Raw genomic sequence first — 18635 nt, forward strand, 5'->3', positions numbered from 1 at the left:
GACCTGAATCGACCCATTCTGTTTTCAGAAGTACTTTCCTACTTATTCTTGCCTTTCCTCAGCTTCCCAGATAATATCAACTCAAACCTGTCAAATAATTTCAACTCAGATCTTGAGCTGCCATTTTGTCTCAGTATCTGGTTCTAGGAGATTTGCAACTAAATCAGAAAGCCATGATGAGTTATCACATAATTCAGGGGTCTCTGTTGCCCATTTTCTACTTACAAGGTGAAAAATGCTTTAACTGTCTGGGTGCTAGTGGCTCATGCCTGTAATCCTAGCTACTAAGGAGGCTAAGATCTGAGGATCTCGATTCAAAGACAGCTGGAGCAGGAACTTCCATGAGATTCTTATCTCCAATTAACCACCAGAAAACCGGAAGTGGCTTAAGTGGTAAAGTGCCAGCCTTGAACTGAAGAGCCGAGGGACAGTGCCTAGGCCCAGAGTTCAAGCCCCATGACCAACCGAAAAAAAAAAAAAAGCTTTAACTATATACCCAACACATGGACTATGAAGTTGACAAATTGAAATAAGGAAAGCAAAAACAACAACAACAAAAATTTCCTTCTTTCCTTTCTTCTTGATCACACCATTAAGTATTCATTAAGCGAACTTAGGAGTAGGTGAGGTTTGTGTGTCACAATTGGGAATGGTGGGTTCTATGGTAAACAGTGTGCTCTGGTAAGGTCTCTTCTTTTTCTTCCTTTTTATACTAGTCAAAGAAAGCACATGTGTAAGGTACTAAGATTTAAAGACAGCTAAAACTGCCTCTTTGAGAGGTAATTGTAACCTTTCAGAGATGGATAACTCCTTCCTTCCTTCCTTCCTTCCTTCCTTCCTTCCTTCCTTCCTTCCTTCCTTCCTTCCTTCCCACCCCTTTCTCTTTCTCTCTTCCTTTTACTTTTTGTGCTCAAGGCTTCTTCTTTACCACTTGACCCACAACTGCACTCTTGGCTTTCTGCTGGTTAATTGCAGATAAGAGCCCAGGCTGGCTTTGAACCCCCATCTTCAGATCTCAGCCTCCTGAGTTAGGATTACAGGCGTGAGCCTCTGGCACCTGTCATCGCTTCCTTTTTTTTTTTTTTTTTAAAACATTTACATGTTATCATCTGAAAATAGTCATAATGTTTTTTTTTTCCCTCTCTCTCAAGTCTCGGCATCCTTGGCATGCTTTGCTGAACAATCTCTCTTGAAAAAAGGCCTTTTCAGTTGTAGCTGGGGAGGTGACAGATGGGGCAGTAGCACATACCCAGCTTAGCAATGTGACGAGGGAGTTCAGAGGCCCAGGTAAGCTGACAGGGGCCGCCCAGAGATGCTCTGCAGTGAGTGCCATCTGCACTGTAAATGTTGGCAGAGGGCACACATCATCGATTCGGAGCACACATTATCTCTGGTGGCTTCAGGTGACAAAAACATACCTGTGAAAAGCAGGCATCTGCCACATGCTCCCCTGGGCCACGCTGACATCTGGCCCTGGGTTGGATCCGACATTACTCCTCTCCAGCCACACAGTGTTAAAGGAGATGAGCTGTGTGTGTGTCAGAAGTTATACCTAAGCCAGGTCACTGGTGGCTCACGTCTCTAATTGTAGCTACTCAGGAGGCTGAGATCTGAGGATCTTTTTTTTTAAATTTTTTTAATTAATTAATTTATTTTTTATTTGTGAACATACTGTACAGAGGGGTTACAATTACATGGGCAGGATAATACGTACATTTCTTACCAAGCATTGCAGCCTCCTCCTTTGGTTTACCCTTCACATCCCTTCCCAGCCTCCCCCCTCCCCCCCAATCCCAACCCTTTTCCTCCCCCTCCTCCCCCCCCCCCGACCGACGTTGTAAAGCTCGTTTTGGACATGACAACTTATACTTCTCTTTGTTGCATCAGGTCCACCTGTATCCTTAAACAACTGTTTTTTCCCCCTCTCCTCCAAAAGTTATACTGACATCAAATATAGTGAAAGCAGGGGTTATACTGCGGGGGAGGGACATACAAAGCAGCCAAGAGATAATCTTATAAATTCGTTAGAAACACATGCATGAAAGACAAAACATTAAAATACATGTCTAAGGGTTCATTTTCCTGACATCACATTATCTGACCTTTTCCGCTTGACTCATACATATACTAGATATTGCAAATAAGGGAAACCATGGGACCTATGTTTCTTTGGGCCTGGCTTACTTCACTTAATATAATTTTTTCCAAGTTTTTCCATTTCCTAACAAATGTGGCAATGTCATTCTTTCTGATGGAGGCATAGAATTCCATTGTGTATATATACCACATTTTCTTGATCCATTCATCTACTGAGGGGCATGGGGGTTGGTTCCATATCTTAAGCTATGGTAAATAATGCTGCAATGAACATAGTTGTGCTGGTAGCTTTAGTGTGGTCTTGTTTGTAAACATTTGGGTAAATGCCCAAAAGTGGGATTGCTGGGTCATAGGGGAGCTCTATGTGAAGTCTTTTGAGGAACCTCCATACTGCTTTCCAAAGTGGTTGAACAAGTTTACATTCCCACCAACAATGAAGTAAGGTTCCTTTTTGTCCACATCCCCTCCAGCATCTGTTGTTGTTAGAGTTCTTGATTTTTGCCGTTCTAACTGGAGTGAGGTGGTAGAGATCTGAGGATCTTGGTTTGAAGCCAGCCCTGGCAGGAAAGTTTGTGAGAAGTTTACCTCCAATTAATCAGCAAAAGTAAAATAAAACAAAATAACTAAAAATTAAGAGCCTGAAATGGAGCTGTGGCTCAAGCAGTAGAGTACTAGCCTAGAGAAAAATAAAGCTCGGGGACAGTGCCTAGGCCTTGAGTTCAGGTCCCCCCACCCCTTAAAAAAAGTTCAACCTCAATATGGACCAGAAACATCACCTCCTGTCATTCCCTCCTGTGCTACTCATATATCAGGGTTTTCAGATGGGCTGAATTTCAACAGCAGATCGCCATTATTTTATAAGAAAATATCATCTCTTTATTTCTGAGACCTGCCCAAATGTAACCATTGTTAGCAGATGACATGATGCTGTTCACTTCAAGGGCTCCCCCATTCCTGAGTTTCTGGGAGACCCTTATATTGTAGGCATGAATCTAACAGTGAGGCCTTGACTGGGAAGTTACCCTTCATATTCTTCCGGTAACTTGAAACTCTCGTTGGAAAGCCTGTCATCTTGGGGAAAGATAAGATTTAAGCTTTCTGGTGCTTTTCTCTAGTGGTTCATCTTTCCAAAGGGAATTTTCAGCCTTCTCCAGGCCTTGCTTTGCCTTTACTTGCAGGGCGATTACATGAGTATGCAAATGTGGTTAATTTAAAGGAAACCAGAGTGTGCTGGTAAATGCCTAATGACCAGCTCTCTGAGTGTGAGTATAAAAGGCCACCATGCTGGTGGCTCACACCTGTAATCCTAGCTACTCAAGAGGCTGAGATCTGAGGATCATGGTTTGAAGCCAGCCTGGGCAGGAAGGTCTGTGAGACTCTTTTTTTGGGGGGGGGGTCCATAATGGAGCTTGAATTCAGGATTTGGCACTGTCTCTGAGCTTTTTCACTCAAGTCTAGCACTCTACCACTTTGAACCTCAGCTCCACTTTTTTTCCCCCCTGGTGGTTAATTGGAGATGAGTTTCATGGACTTTGCTGCCTGGGGTTGGCTCTGAACTGTGATCCTCAGATCTCAGTCTCCTGAGTAGCTAGGATTACAGGCATGAGCCAGCATGAGATTCTTATCTCCAATACCCAGAAAAAGCCAGAAGTGGCACTGTGGCTCAAGTGGTAGAGCAATAGCCTTGAGCAAAAGAAGCTTAGGGACAGCATCCATACCCTACGTTCAAACCCCAGGACCCACCCCCTCCCCTGCCCTGCCCCCCACCCCGCCCAGACACAAAGGCCCTCACTTGTGGTGTTTGCCAAGATCCATGTCTGATCTGAAGCTACTGATGTGACATCATCAGGCGCCAATTCTGGCAAGACATTTTGCCTGACAGAAGAGCATTGTTCTGTCCATAATGAGAAATTGTGCACATTGCTCCTTTGAATGATTATGTTAGTGAATGGGGGAAGGAGAACTTACCAGTTCCCAAAAAAGGAGAAGAAAACTACTTTCCTTGGGTTGACTATCAACTATCTTGACTATAAAAGGAAACCCAGGTACTATCAAGTGACCAGGTTGTTTCTGCTGCTCTAGTGAGCTCAAATCTCTCCCAGGGTTTTTCATTCTAAAATTGAAAAGGCGTGTTCATTTTCTAGGGCTCCCACCATAAGATCCTCAAAACTAGGTGACATTAATATCAGAAATCTATTGCTTAGCTCTTCTGGAAGGTAGAACTTCAGGACTGAGTGTCATCCGTGTTAGCTCCTCCCAATGACTGGCAAGGAAGAATGCTCCTTGCCCGTCTTCCAGCTTGTGATGTTGTACAAGCCATGTTTAGCCTTCCTGGGCTTGTAGCTGTGTCCGCTATTTCTGCTTTCATCTTCCTGTGGTCTCTCCCTTAGAATTTTCCTTTTTCCTTTCCAAAATAAGGACACTAATAGTATTGGATTAGGAGCTCAGCCAATTCCAGTATGACCTCATCTTCACTAACTACATCTGTAACAAGGCCGATTACAAATAACTTTACATTCTGAGGTCCTGGGGCATAACATTTCAACATATGAATATTTGAATACATAATCCAACCACATAACAGAAGAGAGAGAGAGAATTTGTGTGTCTGTGGGGGAAAGATGGTCTTATATTTATGTGCAGACCTCTGTAACAATTCAATAACACAGAAGACACTTTTCCAAAAATTATATTAAGTGAAGTAAGCCAGGTCCAAAGAAACATAGGTCCCATGGTTTCCCTTATTTGTAATATCTAGTATATGTCTGAATCAAGCAGAAAAGGTCAGATAAGGTGATGCTAGGGAAATGAACCCTAAGATATATATTCAAATGTTTTTTTCTTTCGTGCGATTGTTTCTAATGCATTTATAAGATTATTTCTTTGTTGCTTTGTATGTCCCTCCCGCACAGTATAACCCCTGCTTTCACTGTATTTGATGTTGGTATAATTTGTGGAGGGGAAAGGGAAAAACAAATCATTTAAATAGGGATACAGGTAGACCCATTGCAACAATGAGATGCTTTACAACTTTGGTGCGGGGCGGGGGGGGAGCAGGGAGAATTGGGTGGAGGGGCAGGGGGAGGCTGGGAAGGGATGGGAAGGGGAAACAAAGGAGGAGGCTACAATGCTTGATAAGAAATGTACTCATTATCTTGCCCATGTAATTGTAACCCTTCTGTACAGTATTTTTCACAGTAATAAAAAAAAAGACACTTTTCCACCAAAGGGCTAGAAAGTGTGAATATAGATGACTCACACTCAATGTGATGCAGACTAGATGAGAAAGAGGACATGTTGGAAACCTGAATGTCCTCTCACTCTGTGAGTTCTGGACCTTTCTAGTAGAAGCACATTTCCTAGCTTTGATGGTTCATGGTGGGGCTGGGGGGTGGGAGGTGTGAGATGGGGTAAGGGTGGAGCGAGGGGAGGATGGCAGGGAAGGTATACCCTCTATTTAGGACCAAAATTTCCTTGACAGCATCAAGGACAAGTAGCAGTTAGAGCAGAGACTGACTGATTGTGGGAACACCCTGTGAACCTACACCCCCAAAGAAGAGAAGGAAGGATGAAAGAAAGGAAGATCCAAAGCCAGGCAGAAGCAGATAAGGTGAGAGGCCTTCAGCCCCATGATTATGGGTCCTTAAACCCAGATGTTCACACATCCTGGGGCTGGGATCTTGCAGTTGCCTGGAATCCAGCACATCTGTCTGTTTCTTTCTAGGCCATTCAGGGACTTGTTTTAACTATCCCACTGAATTCAGCATTCCGGTGCCTCCTTCCAAGAAACTCCTTCAATTGAGTTATGTAGATTTCTGTATCCACAACACAGAGACACACTAAAATGTGGAGCTTGGTCACCCACACTCCACCTAACACACCACCCTGACGGGAAAGTAGGTTGTTGTTAATTCAGAGCACCAGTTACCTCATGCCCTTTTCCATTCTGTGTGAGTTTATAAAAGTCCTTCCACAGAGTCCCAGGACCTTAGGGTCTCATCCTGAAGGATGTTGTTTTGAGCAACACCTCAAACTTTAGCGGGTCTTCTTAAAGTGCAGTCGGATGCATCAGGTGGATGAGGCTGAGAAATGGCACCAGCTCACACTCCTAGGTGGACCTAGTCACCACACTAGTAGAGTTCTAGCTACTCAGGAAGCTGAGATCTAGAAGATCTCAGTTCCAAGCCAGCCTGGGGAAGAAAAGTCTGTGAGACCAGCACAATGCTGGAATAGAGTGATTAAATGGAGTTGTAGGGTGCTTTCCATGAGCAGGAAAGCTGAGTGAGAATGTAGGGCCCTGAGTTCAATTTCTGGTACTAGCACCAAACCAAATCACCATCACCACCACCAATCCCCTTCCCCAATGCTTTGTGAAGGCATATTCAAACCAGGACTGTTGTGTCACTTTAGGTCCCTGGACTCACGGAGCAGAGACAAGTCACTCCCAATATGCCCTATCTGAGTTCATGATTAGGCTTCAGGAACCTGCAGTAGTTGTATTTTGAGGTCAGTTGTGACTGTGGCTGACACTTACCATTTGCTGGGTATTCATTCCCCAGTGCCTTGTATATGCATGCTTATCTCATGTATACCTCATTTGGATCCTAGTCCTTTGAAGGACCCAACATTGTGACTATTGTACAGGCAAGAAAATAAACTCAACCGGGTTAAGTCACTTGCTACTGGGTGCTCAGGCCCTGAATGGTGAAGCAGTGAGTTGACCCAGCAATCCCCTAATCCCCAAGCCTGGGCTTGTGTCTTGTCTTGGGTGGTCATTACTCTAAAACCTCACCTCTGTCTCTCACTAAGTGGCACTATGCAGGCTCTCCAGGCTGTCCTGTCTTTGGAGCCCCTGCCTTTGTCTCCTTCCCTGACTCTTGGTCAGTAGACCAAGAGGCTAGTTTTAGGAACCCATGGACATAAAGGTTATTGCTTAGACCTCCTACCATGGGAGTACTGTGGTTATCCTCTAGCTCCTGCCCTTGAATTTGGTCTCATCCAATGTGGGTTGAGCATCTACTTCCTGTAGGCTGGTCCCAACCAGCCAGGGAGCATGGAGGGGAAGGTAATACTGGCCCATTGTTGCCCAGGATGGGTGACTTTGGCTGAGGGCAACCTGTGAATCTAGCAGAAACTTCCTTAGAGAGGGGCAGTCATCTGACACCTTTTTCTCCTCAATACAGGGATCTGGCCCTGTCATTGTGAGAAGTCTCCTCTGCTGCCTGCTCTCCTTCCTCCTCTTTATCCATCAGAGATGTCCTTCCCTGTAAGTTTCCTGCCTTGCTCAACCTATTTTTGGTGTGTTCTTTTCTCACAGGATCTGAGTAGCACACAGGGAAAGAACCCTACCTCTTCTCCTGCCCCTGCCATGGCTTTTCATCTCCTGTACTGTCACCATGACTTCACCCACCAGCTCCCATCTCGTGAGGGGACTGGGATCTCATGGTGGCGGGGATGTCTTTACCTTGTTCACACCGTCGGCCATGGCCTGAAGCGTGAGCTCTCGGGGCCCGTCCACTGTCTTCCCGTTGTCTGTGGGGCCCCAGCTGGCACTGTAGATGTCGATCAGTTGAGGCATGTGGCTGATGGAGGAGGCCTCAATGATGTCTGTCATAAATGGCTGGTCCAGCATCCGGATACCTGTGGACAGGTGTGAGCGGAGATAACACATTTTGTTACCCAAGTCATAAGGAGACCTGGCAATGGAGAAGAGCTTGGGTGATAGCTATGGTTAGAACAGATGGCAACCTTGGATGATCCAGGGAACAGTTTGGAATCCAGGGATCAGAAAGGATGCCTCAAGATCTTGCTCATGCCTTCTGTTATGGTACTACTGGCAAAAGGATTTATTCCCCTAGCAAACTTCACTACAATTCCTATAATGGTAAGAGACCATGTTTGCTGAAGAGATTCCTTGATAAGCCCATTTGTTAAGTGGAAGCTCAGCCTGCAGGAATTCCATGTTGACTGGGGTCAAGGTCCATGAGAGAAATAAAGCAACTATGTGTGACAGGTAGAGGAGATAACTGAGAGTTAAGGGGAAATTCCAGAGGTCAAGGATGGACAGGGACATGTCCAAGTTATGATGAGGAAAGAGGGGTTCTCAGTTCAGTATAGCTGAGAGGGGACATTGGCGAGGAAGTGTTGAGTGGGATACTTTAAACTGTGTTAGCAATGGGATGTGTGATGCAGCCCCTCCTCTCCCTCCCATGGTATATCAGTGATGTTTGTGTTTCTCTCTGATGCCATGTAGGCATGACTTCTTGCTGGACTAAGTAGGTAAGCCTGAGCTTCTCACTGGGATACAGGAGAAGAGAAGAGGGTGGCTTCCATTTCTATATCTCCCATAGTGCACATCATTCTTTGACCATCCAGAAAGTGCCTCTCCAGGGCTAACTCACCAGCAGCCAATGAGATGGGCTTCCTGCCCACCATCACAACCTTCAAAGTGCTGCTGATTGGGCCATTTTGTTTTCTATAGCAACAACCCCTCCCTTCCCCCCCCTTCTGGAGGGGGAGGAATCAGTTGGTAACAGTATTCTGTGGTAAGGAGTCTAGAGTGTTATGTAGCTGACTTACTTCTTTCGATGCATGAGGACCGCTGGAATTAACACTCTTTTCATTTATTTACTTTTTTTGGTCAGTCGTGGGTCCTGAACTCTGAGCCTGGGCACTGTTCCTCAGCTCTTTCAGCTCAAGGTTAGTGCTCTACCACGGACCCACCTTCCCAGCGCTTTACTATTTTTTTTTTAAATTAGAGGAAGCCTTATCTGGAATAAATCTAATCTTTGGTTTGAATGTTTTGCAAGCTAAGTTTTATGCTTTATCAGGAGATAGGAAGTCTAAAACTCTACACGAAGATGGCCAGTAGGCCACAGAATAAACAGACCAGCATAGTTTTTACATGAAGTTATACAGATGTGAGTGAGCATGCATGTGCATGCACACATACGTGTGTGTGTGTGTGTGTGTGTGTGTAGGGTGTGGGGGAGAGTCCTTTCTTCACTTGTCCAGAAGGAGAAAGCTCAAATGCTCTTGAACCTGTCTAATGCCTGAATAACCACCTCAATGAGAAGGTGATAGAAAGTCAAATCTGAGCAAGGTTACCTTGATTTCTCCATCCATCAGCTAAAGGCAGCTGAGGTTTTGTCAGAGCTGGCTTAGTGGCAATTAGGTGTGCCAAATACCCTCTTCCTTTTTGCAGTTCTGCACCTTTAGCTGCTCTCCCTCTTCGCCCCAATGGTGAATGGGAATTCCCAATGGGAGTCCCTTCCTACTGCACAGGAACACAGGGGCTGACATATATTAATCTTCTGACTGCTTTAGCACCAAGGTGGAGGCGGGCAGGAGTGGCCACAGACTGCAAGCCATGTCCACTCATATTGTACAGCTAGGTGCCCGACATTTAATTGTGTTAAGTTCAGGAGGTATGAGGCATACCTTAACTAAATGAGATACAGTATTAGCAAGCAACAATACCATTAAGATGCCCAAATGTGACTTGAGGACATTTAGGGAGGGCCTCTCCCCTGACTCTGGATGCTGAGGAGCTAGAGGGACCAGGTGTGTATGTCCAGGGTGGGTGGGTGGGTAGAGAGGGATGTCAAAGGGGTGAGGAGTCTGTTTCCTTACCACTGTAAAGACTGCCGCAAGTGTGTGGCCTCTCTTCCATTTATTTAGAGTCCTTATTTATTTACCTGCTTATCTGGCACCACAGCTGGCCTTCCTAGTGGCCTGGGATTGGCATGGTCTAGTGGATTGGAGGCAGAATTGTTTCTGCTTTGACCCCATTGCCAAGGATGTATATGCACCTGACATCTGTCCAGGCTCATCAGAATCAGTTTGTGCACTCATGAATATTATCCTTGAAGGCTAAGGAGCACGTTTACACTCATTCAAGTTTTAGGGTCTGAAAACTCATTAATCACTGTACTTATGGTGATTTATTTTATTGGCTTATTTAAAACTCAGATGAAATAGGTACAAAGTCATTGAGGTGTTATAAGATTTATTGGCTAATAAAAATAATGGTAATCTATGAAAGTGATTCATTGCTGTAGAGTCAATTGCACGACATTCTGACAGTAATCAACAGTGTAGTTTTCAAATGCCGAAAATTCTGCTTCAAAATAATCATGATAAATAATAATAATAATAATAATAATAAGACAATCAACAGCAATGAGTGCTGGGAAGGAAAACTGTAGGGTGCTTTTTAAAAAACCAAGTCTGGATGAGTAAAGTGGCCAGAGAAGCAATGTCAGAGGAAGCAAGGGGCTCTTGAGAACTAAGAGAAGAAAAGGAGGTAGCCATGAAGCATAAAGGAAAAGGTTCTGGGCAGAGGGACCAGCCTATATGAGGGTCCAGGAGAATAGTGACTACACTTTCTTATGCATTTGCTAGGAGATTTCCAGTCTGAGTTGTGTTTAGCCATGTATACCTATATCACAGAGACAGGATGGACTACAGCAGAGAGGCTGTTGGGCACACTGACCCTTGGATGGAGGAAAATTGAACTAGGTCCTTCCTCAGTCAGCACCACCTGTCAGGTGGACAGCAGATGAATTCATGACTGCATATGAAAGTTATGGAGAAGATAGCTACACTGAAATGAATCTAGGGCTAGCTCTATGACATATACCAAGAAAGCCTGAAAATCAATGAGAAGAGAAATGAGCAAAGTTTATGAACTGAAAACTAAGTAGGAAACAAACTCTTGGAAAGATGCTAGTGCATATTTTTCTTTTTCTCCCTTTAGAAGAATCATCTCAAAATTCACCTACAACATTTTTTAAAAAAATTCCTAAGCTAGGAATCAACAGGATTCTTCATTTTTAGAGCAGAGAAGGACTTCAACATCACTGTCAAAACCCTAACCTGTAAAATCATCTCGGAGACTAACAGAGACCAGCGGTGACCGCAGTAGGCCACTAGAGGGCAATGTAGCCCTCTCTGGATCAGAAAGCTCTGGACAGGAAGATTTTTTTTTTCTAGAAGAATTTGACTCATTTTTAACAAGTAATAAAATGCCAGACAACTCTCACAATTGTCAGGTTGAGTGAGTAAAATATCAGGCTCCTCAAATCTGTAAGTTTGAGTAAGCTGAAACTCTGCCCTTGTTTGCAAGGTGTGAGTAACTAGTATTTCCTTGAACTAGAATTCCTTTTCAACTCTCTTCCAGGAATCCAGAGGATGCTAGATGCCTCGAAGGGCACCAGCTCTGAAGGGTGGAATTAGCTTACCCAGTGCCAGAACAGTTAGGATGAGAGTGATTGGCCACAAGGAGCAAGGCTGGGTTAGAGGAGTGGACAAGGCAGCGTCTTTGCTCAAAATTTGTGTGGCAGGTTGAGGATCTATATATCCCAGTGGGTTAGAGGCATTCAATTGCTTTTGGCAGGGGAGGCAGAGGCTCCTCCAGCCATCTGGGCCTCTGACTGGGAGGCTTTCTCTACCTAGCTGAGTCCTGCTCAGCCCTGGTGAGCTACATGAGCTACTGAGAGTATTACTGGCCAATGAGTCACAGGTGCTGGTGAATCAACTCCCCAGCCTCCTCACCTGGTGTGAGGGGTCCATTTTGAGAGCCACCTGCAGGGCTGAGCCCTGGTTGTCTATTAGACTGATCAGTGTGTCAATCTACCTTCTGTGGCTTCCTTCCTTTAGCTCTCTTTCCCCTCACCCCCTAGTTATTCACTCTGGGGTCCTAGGATTACCCTTTCATCCCTTCTTCCCCACTCCAAAAAGCCACTGGCACCCAAATCCTTGTCTGGTGTTTTGCATTTAGGGAATCCAAACTAAGAGAGCAGGAAAATTAGGTACAATTGTGAGCAGCTCAGATGTTTACAGAGTGCAAATAATAAAAGGAGAGAAAGACAGAGCAAGACAGAGGCGGAGACAGAGAGAGACAAAGAGATAGCTAGAGAGACAGAGATAAGGGGACAGGGAAGGAACCATCACACACTTCTAAGAAGCCATGGCCAGCACCTCTTTTAAATGCTATAGACTGTTATTTTACAAATCTCTTTGTTCAAAAAAGCCAGTAACTCCATTGAAGACCATCACTGAAAATGAGAAACTCAGGTTTGAAAATTTCAATTGTCTCCCATTTTCCCCTGTGACTGGCATCAGGTACCACTCCAGGTGTGAGCCTGGCTTATAAAATAAATATCAACAGAAGGAAATCCTTTCTCCTGAGCTCATCACAGCTTCTGACATTTTGGATGCACACAAAGTTAAAGGGCTGACACCTGGGGGCCAAGCTTCCTCTATGTACATTTCAGAAACCCCCAGATGCATTCTTTGTGAACTTTCTCACCCTCATCAGGCAAGTCTCCCAGGAGATGGTGTTGAATGGATTAAGTGTGGGGAGATAGCGGCTTGCTCTATTTAGGCTCCTGGAAATGCAAGGTCAGTACAAAGCCAGTTTATGGAAAATAAAATCAAGGCACTTGAAAAAAAAAAGAAAGGAAAAAAACCAAGGCTGTGTGATTCAGCTTGAATACATCAAGAACTCATTTGATGCAAAATTTGGCATAGCCAAATCCATTCTTGGACATCTTGATAAAAATCTAGGAATCTCGGACTCTCACTGTCTATTTCTGTGATTGTCTGTCTGTCATTCTCGGTGGAAATGGGGTTTGTAAATACCCACTGACTTGCCACTTCCCTTTATAAGGTTTTAGTCTCTGTAAAGAAGAAATGGTTAAATATCACACTCAAGAAATGTCATAAAAAGGTGGCTGAGAGCTGTTGGTTCATGCCTGTAATCCTAGCTACTCATAAGGCTGAGATCGAGGATCATGGTTCCAATCCATTGTGGGCAGGAAAGTCCATGAAACTCCTATCTCCAATTAATTACCAAGAAGCCAGAAGTAGAGCTGTAACTCAAGTGATAGAGTGCTAGTCTTGAGCGAAAAGGCTAAGGGATGACACCCAGGCCCTGAGTTTAGGCCCCAGTACTGGTAAAAATCCCCAATGAAACAAACTACAAACAAAAAACAAAACTAAGTAGACTGTATCTCCTTAGAGATGAATGAAATCCACTGTAAGAAGCACTTTAAATACTCTGAATATCATTATGAATACTTTATACATAGCTTGTCTTATCCTGCAGTCTATATTTGAGTTTCCAGAAAGTATTATTGATAGCAGGGTGTGGGGGTATGTGCCTATAATCCCAGTATATGGAAGACTGAGGCTGTTGGTCAGGGTATTCAAGGGCAGCCTGGGTTACATAGTGAAGTTAGGTATGAATATCGGGATGAATATCGGGATAGCAAAGAGTAGCAAGCTTGCAGTTCCATTTGTATAGAGCTCAAAAACTGTTAGACAACAAGTTTGTGGTTTTTCTTGGGCTGATGCATAGTAGCTGGGTTGTATGAGGAGGGTGTTGAGATCTGGTCATGTGTTGGTTTTGTAGATATTACATTTGTGGGAAAAAATTACTGAGTGTTTACTTATGATCCATGAATGTTACCATATTTGTGTTTAAACTTAAAATAAAAATAGCCTAACGTTTCTGTGAACATTATGATTTACCAAAGTATTCTCAATCTCGTTCTATCTGTGGACCATGTCTCACCTGCCACAGTGTGATTTTTTTTTCTGCTAGGTCCCAGCAAGCTGGAGACCAGAGTGGGATATCTTGTGGGGCTGACTGCCCAGACTGGGCAAGGCCACCTTACCTGCCACCTTGGAGTTGTACGCTACCCCAACTCCACAGATATTGTTGTTGGCTGCAGCTGAAACTTCTCCTGCACATCGGGTTCCATGGCTGGGGGGAAAAATAAAAGACAAGTAAAATGTATTGCTAAAAAGAATGTGGAGGCAATGTCTCAAATTCTACCAGCTGGAGACAATTTGCTTCTTTTCAGTGGCCCAACTGGGGTCGAGACAGCCTGTGGCCCACCTCATTTCCTGTCTGTATATCCCAATGTCCGCTTTCATCCTCCTACTTCATACCCGCGGCCTTCTTGACCTTGGTCTCTTGCTTTCATAAAATGGTTTCTAAGAACATTTTCAACCTTAACATTTGATCTTAACTGTAAAATTTGAAGTATCTTCCTGCAGGAAACACACACGTTTCCTTAAAAATGAAACAATATAAAACAGATATAGATGGGTTAGATGGGCTCTGAGATTCTCTCTCTCTCTCTCTCCCCCTCTTTCTCTCTCTCTCACTTTGTTATTTTGATGGTACTGTGAGTCTTGCCCTTGCTAAGAAGGTGCTGTACCATTTAAGCCATGCCCCTAGCCTCTTTTGGCTTTAGTTAGTTTTGAATGAGGGTCTGGAGTTTTTGCCCAGACTGTCCTGGACTGTGAGCCTCCTATTTATGCTTCCCATGTAGGTGGGATGACACTTGCTAACTTTCTGCCAGGGCTGGCTAAGTAGCTGACATCACAAGCAGGAGCCATGAGGCCTGACTGGCTTTGCTGTGTTGTTTCTTAATTACTGGAGTTGTGGTCTGGTGTTATTTTCAAGAACATTTCAACACACAGGGTGTAATACTGCCTTTCAATAAGGGGGTCATGGCTATGCCTCTTCATTGCATCTTAGCCTTCTGTGAGGAGTGATTGAATACTCCAAGTCTTCACTTTTACCCAGAAAAAAAATCATATACTGGCAACATTTGGCAGTTTGACTTCAAGAGTTCTATAGAAACTGAGACTGAGCAGATTAAGAATCTGGGCAAGGCCTTTCCTTGAGGCAGATAAAACAAATGCCCCAGATCTTAAAAAAAATCAAATCAAAGAATGCAAAAATAACCCCTCCAAACTTCTAAATATATTTATCAATTATAAATTACATATTTATATAGAACACATTTAAATATTTCTATTATAATGTGAATAGGGATATAAATTATAAGTCTTAAATTATGTCATATATCATATAAAGAATGTAACATTAAATGCATATACATTATATAAATGATAATGTATATAAATTATACTGCAATTATATACATGTAATAATTATAATGTATATAAATTATAACAACATAGTATGTTTCCATTTATAAATACTTTAAATATTAATTGTATATACATATATATCCCTATAGCTCTATCTATCTATCTATCTATCTATCTATCTATCTATCTATCTATCTATCTATCTATCTATGCATACACACCTTTTTTTCTCTGCCTGAACAAAAGTAAATCCTACCTCTGTAAAGGCTGTTTGTCTCTTGGGTTCAAAATTCTCTTTGGAATAGGAATGAAATCTGTACACTGTGTACAGATCAACCCTGGAGTCACTGTGAGGTTGATCTGTGGAAAATTCAAGGGCTGAGCATTGCTAGCTACTTGGCTTCAGGGTTTTGCAAAGCACACTGGAGATTTTGGAGAAGGCACTTCAATATGGTTTAACTTGATGGGGCCGTGACTCTCATGGCTTCTATTTCTTTAGAAACTGCTATATAAAATGGGGAGAAAAGGGCAGGCAGGCATGCTCCCACATATGTAGGATACATTATGAAATACACAGACACTTTGCGGTTTTTCCTATGTATTAGCAGGTCTATAGGTAAGCTTTATTTGTGCTTATATCTACTTGAGTATCATTAGTTATATACTCATATATTAGTATATAATATAATTATACATTAAATATTCACCTAAATACCATAAACTACACATATGTCATTTTTAATTTTTAAATTTATGTTATTATATATATATATATATATATATATAAAACACTGGCCTAGTTTCTTTTCCTATTATTTGTCTTTTTATTTTATTGTTTTGCTTTTTCTTTATAAATTAGAATACTAACTACTGGTTTTCCACAAAATTTGTTGTGCATATTTACTATTCTGTGGCTTGTCTTCCAGCTTCATCTTTTATGGTTTTTGTTGAATAAAAGTATTTAATTATTATGCATCAGGTTCATCCATCTTTTTCTTTAGTGTTTAATGGGATGGGGAATAATGGGGGAGAATGATGGAAGGGGTGATATTGGTTAAGATCCATTATACTCTTAGCCTGACTTACAGAATTGTAACCTCTCTGTACAATTAATTATTAACAAAATAAAAGAAGAAATCCATCCCTATGTCAGAATCATAAAGATTTTTTCTTCTACATTTCGTTCTAAGGGTCTGGGAGTGTGGCTCAGTGGTAGAGTGCTTGCTTGGCATGCATGAAGCCTGGGTTCGTTTCCTCAGTACCACATACACAGAAAAAGCCAGAAGTGTAGCTCAAGTGGTAGATACAGTGTTAGACTTGAGCAATAGAAGCTCAGGGACAGCACCCAGGCCCTGAGTTCAAGCCCCAGGGTTAGCCAAAACAACAACAACAACAACAAAACTCTCTCTCTCTCACACACACACACATGGTATGTCAAATCTGTAATCCAAAGTACTTGGGAAGTAGGATAGGAGGCTTGTGATTTGAGGTCAGATCAGACAAAAAGATTTTTGAGAGACTCTATTCCAATGAATGGCTGAGCAGTGTTGCATACCTGTCACCGCCAGCCACACAGGAAACCACAAGTTGGGGATCACAACCCAATGAAGCTTGGGCATAAAGTGAGACCCTGCTTCAAAATAACTAACATAGGGGCTGGGAAGGTGGCTCAGTGGTAGAGCGCTTGCCTTGCATGCTCAAGGCCCTGGGTTCGATTCCTCAGCACCACATAAGCAAAAAGAAAAAAGCCGGAAGTGGCACTGTGGCTTAAAGTGGTAGAGCGCTAGCCTTGAGCTGAAGAGCTGAGGGACAGTGCCCAGGCCCAGAGTTCAGGCCCCATGACCGGACCCAACAACAACAACAACAACAACAACAAAATAACCAACATATAAAGGGACTGGAAGCATGGCTCAACTGATAGAAAGCCTACCTAGCCAAGAAAAGGCCCTGGGTTCTCTCTCTCTCTCTCTCTCTCTCTCTCTCACACACACACACACACACACACTCATGAGTTATATACATCTTTATTTTTCCTGGAATTTATGTTCATTATGTGGATAGGCATCTATTTCCCTCATGTGAATAGTTAGCACCATTTATCCAACAGTACTTCTCAGTTTATTTGCATTTTTATTGCTGTCTGTTTTGGTCATGTTCTAAGCTTCCTTTTGTTTCTGGGCTTATTTTTCCATTTCTTTGATCTTGTTACTCCTGGTTTTCACACTATGCACTTATACTTATTATGGCTTTATAATGTTTTGACATCTGGCAGATGAAGCTTCCCTTTCTTACTCTTGTTCTGGTGTCGATTTTCTCCTCCTCTTCCCCTTCCTTCTCCTCCTCCTCTTCTTCCTCCTTCTTCTTTTGATGTGCGGATAATGGGGCTTGAACTCAGGGCCTCCTATTCTTGCTTTGATATTTTGCTACGGCTAGCACTCTACCACTTGAGCTACACCTCCACTATTGGCTTTTTGTTAGTTAACTGAAATAAGAATTTATCTGTAAGTGCTAGCTTCGAACTCAAATCCTCTTATCTCAACCTTTTGAGTATAGGTCAGTGGTGCCTGGCCTTTTTTTTTTTTTTTTTAATTATCTGCATTCCTTTCCCACATTTTCTCTTCTTTCCCTCCTCTCTTTTTTGTCTTCTACTCTTTGCCCTTTGTTTTTTCATATCAATTTTAGAATGATTTTGTCTGGTTCCATTGAGAAATGCTATTGAAATTTTAATTGAAATCACATTGAATTAATAGATTAACTTGACATCTTTATATATTGTTCCTCCTTCTTATTCATGACCTTAGCATGTCACTCTATAACTCGAGAATGCTTTGATATCCTCACAAAGTTTTATAATTGTCTCAGAGTGTTCTTTAGATTTATAATTTTTGATCAGTTATGAGATGTAGCATAGTGTTTGATAAAGAAATGATGGACAACACCCTTATCTTTTCCAGACTTAGAGAATGTTATCAAAGTTTCACCGTTAAGAAGAATGTTTGCTATAGGTTTTAGCCCTTATTTGCAATAACTAGTAGATGTCTGAGACAAGCAGAAAAGGTCAGATAAGTTGATGTTAGGTGAAATGAACCCCAAGATAAGTATTCAAATGTTTTTCTTTCATGCGATTGTTTCTAACATATGTATAAGATGATTTCTTTGTTGCTTTGTATGTCCCTCCCTCACGGTATAACCCTGCTTTCACTGTATTTGATGTTGGTATAATTTGTGGAGGGGAAGGGAAAAAACAAATTGTTTAAATAGGGATATGGGTGGACCCATTGCAACAATGAGATGTACAAGTCGTTATGTCGAAAAACGAACTTTACAACTTTGGTGGGGGGAGGGGAGATGGGAAGGGATGGGAAGGGGGAGGCAACAATGCTTGATAAGAAATGTACTCATTATCTTGCCCATGTGATTGTAACCCCTCTATATGGTATTTTCACACACACACACACAAAGAGTCTTTATTATCTTCCATTCAACAATTATCTCTCCAACAATACCCAGGCTAGATTTTATCCCATTTATTGTGATTTTATTTCCTATTTCACTTATTATATTTTTGAAATTAATTAATTTTTGTTTCATATTTTATTTTTTCCAGTCTTGGAGCTTGAACTCTG

General features: G+C 42.5%; 1 protein-coding gene across 1 annotated transcript in view; it reads right to left on the reverse strand.

Moving 5' to 3' along the window:
* The window catches only part of Pcsk2 (proprotein convertase subtilisin/kexin type 2), a 231922-nt gene that overhangs the window by 20538 nt on the left and 192749 nt on the right, over positions 1–18635 (reverse strand). Inside the window, exons 6-7 of the mRNA XM_013027061.1 lie at positions 13779–13867; positions 7562–7737 (exon numbers count right to left, since the gene is read on the reverse strand). Coding sequence (XP_012882515.1) covers positions 7562–7737; positions 13779–13867 — 265 coding nt within the window. The remainder of the gene's footprint in view (positions 1–7561; positions 7738–13778; positions 13868–18635) is intronic.

Source organism: Dipodomys ordii, unplaced genomic scaffold, assembly GCF_000151885.1.
Source record: "Dipodomys ordii isolate 6190 unplaced genomic scaffold, Dord_2.0 Scaffold99, whole genome shotgun sequence".
Lineage (NCBI taxonomy): Eukaryota > Metazoa > Chordata > Mammalia > Rodentia > Heteromyidae > Dipodomys > Dipodomys ordii.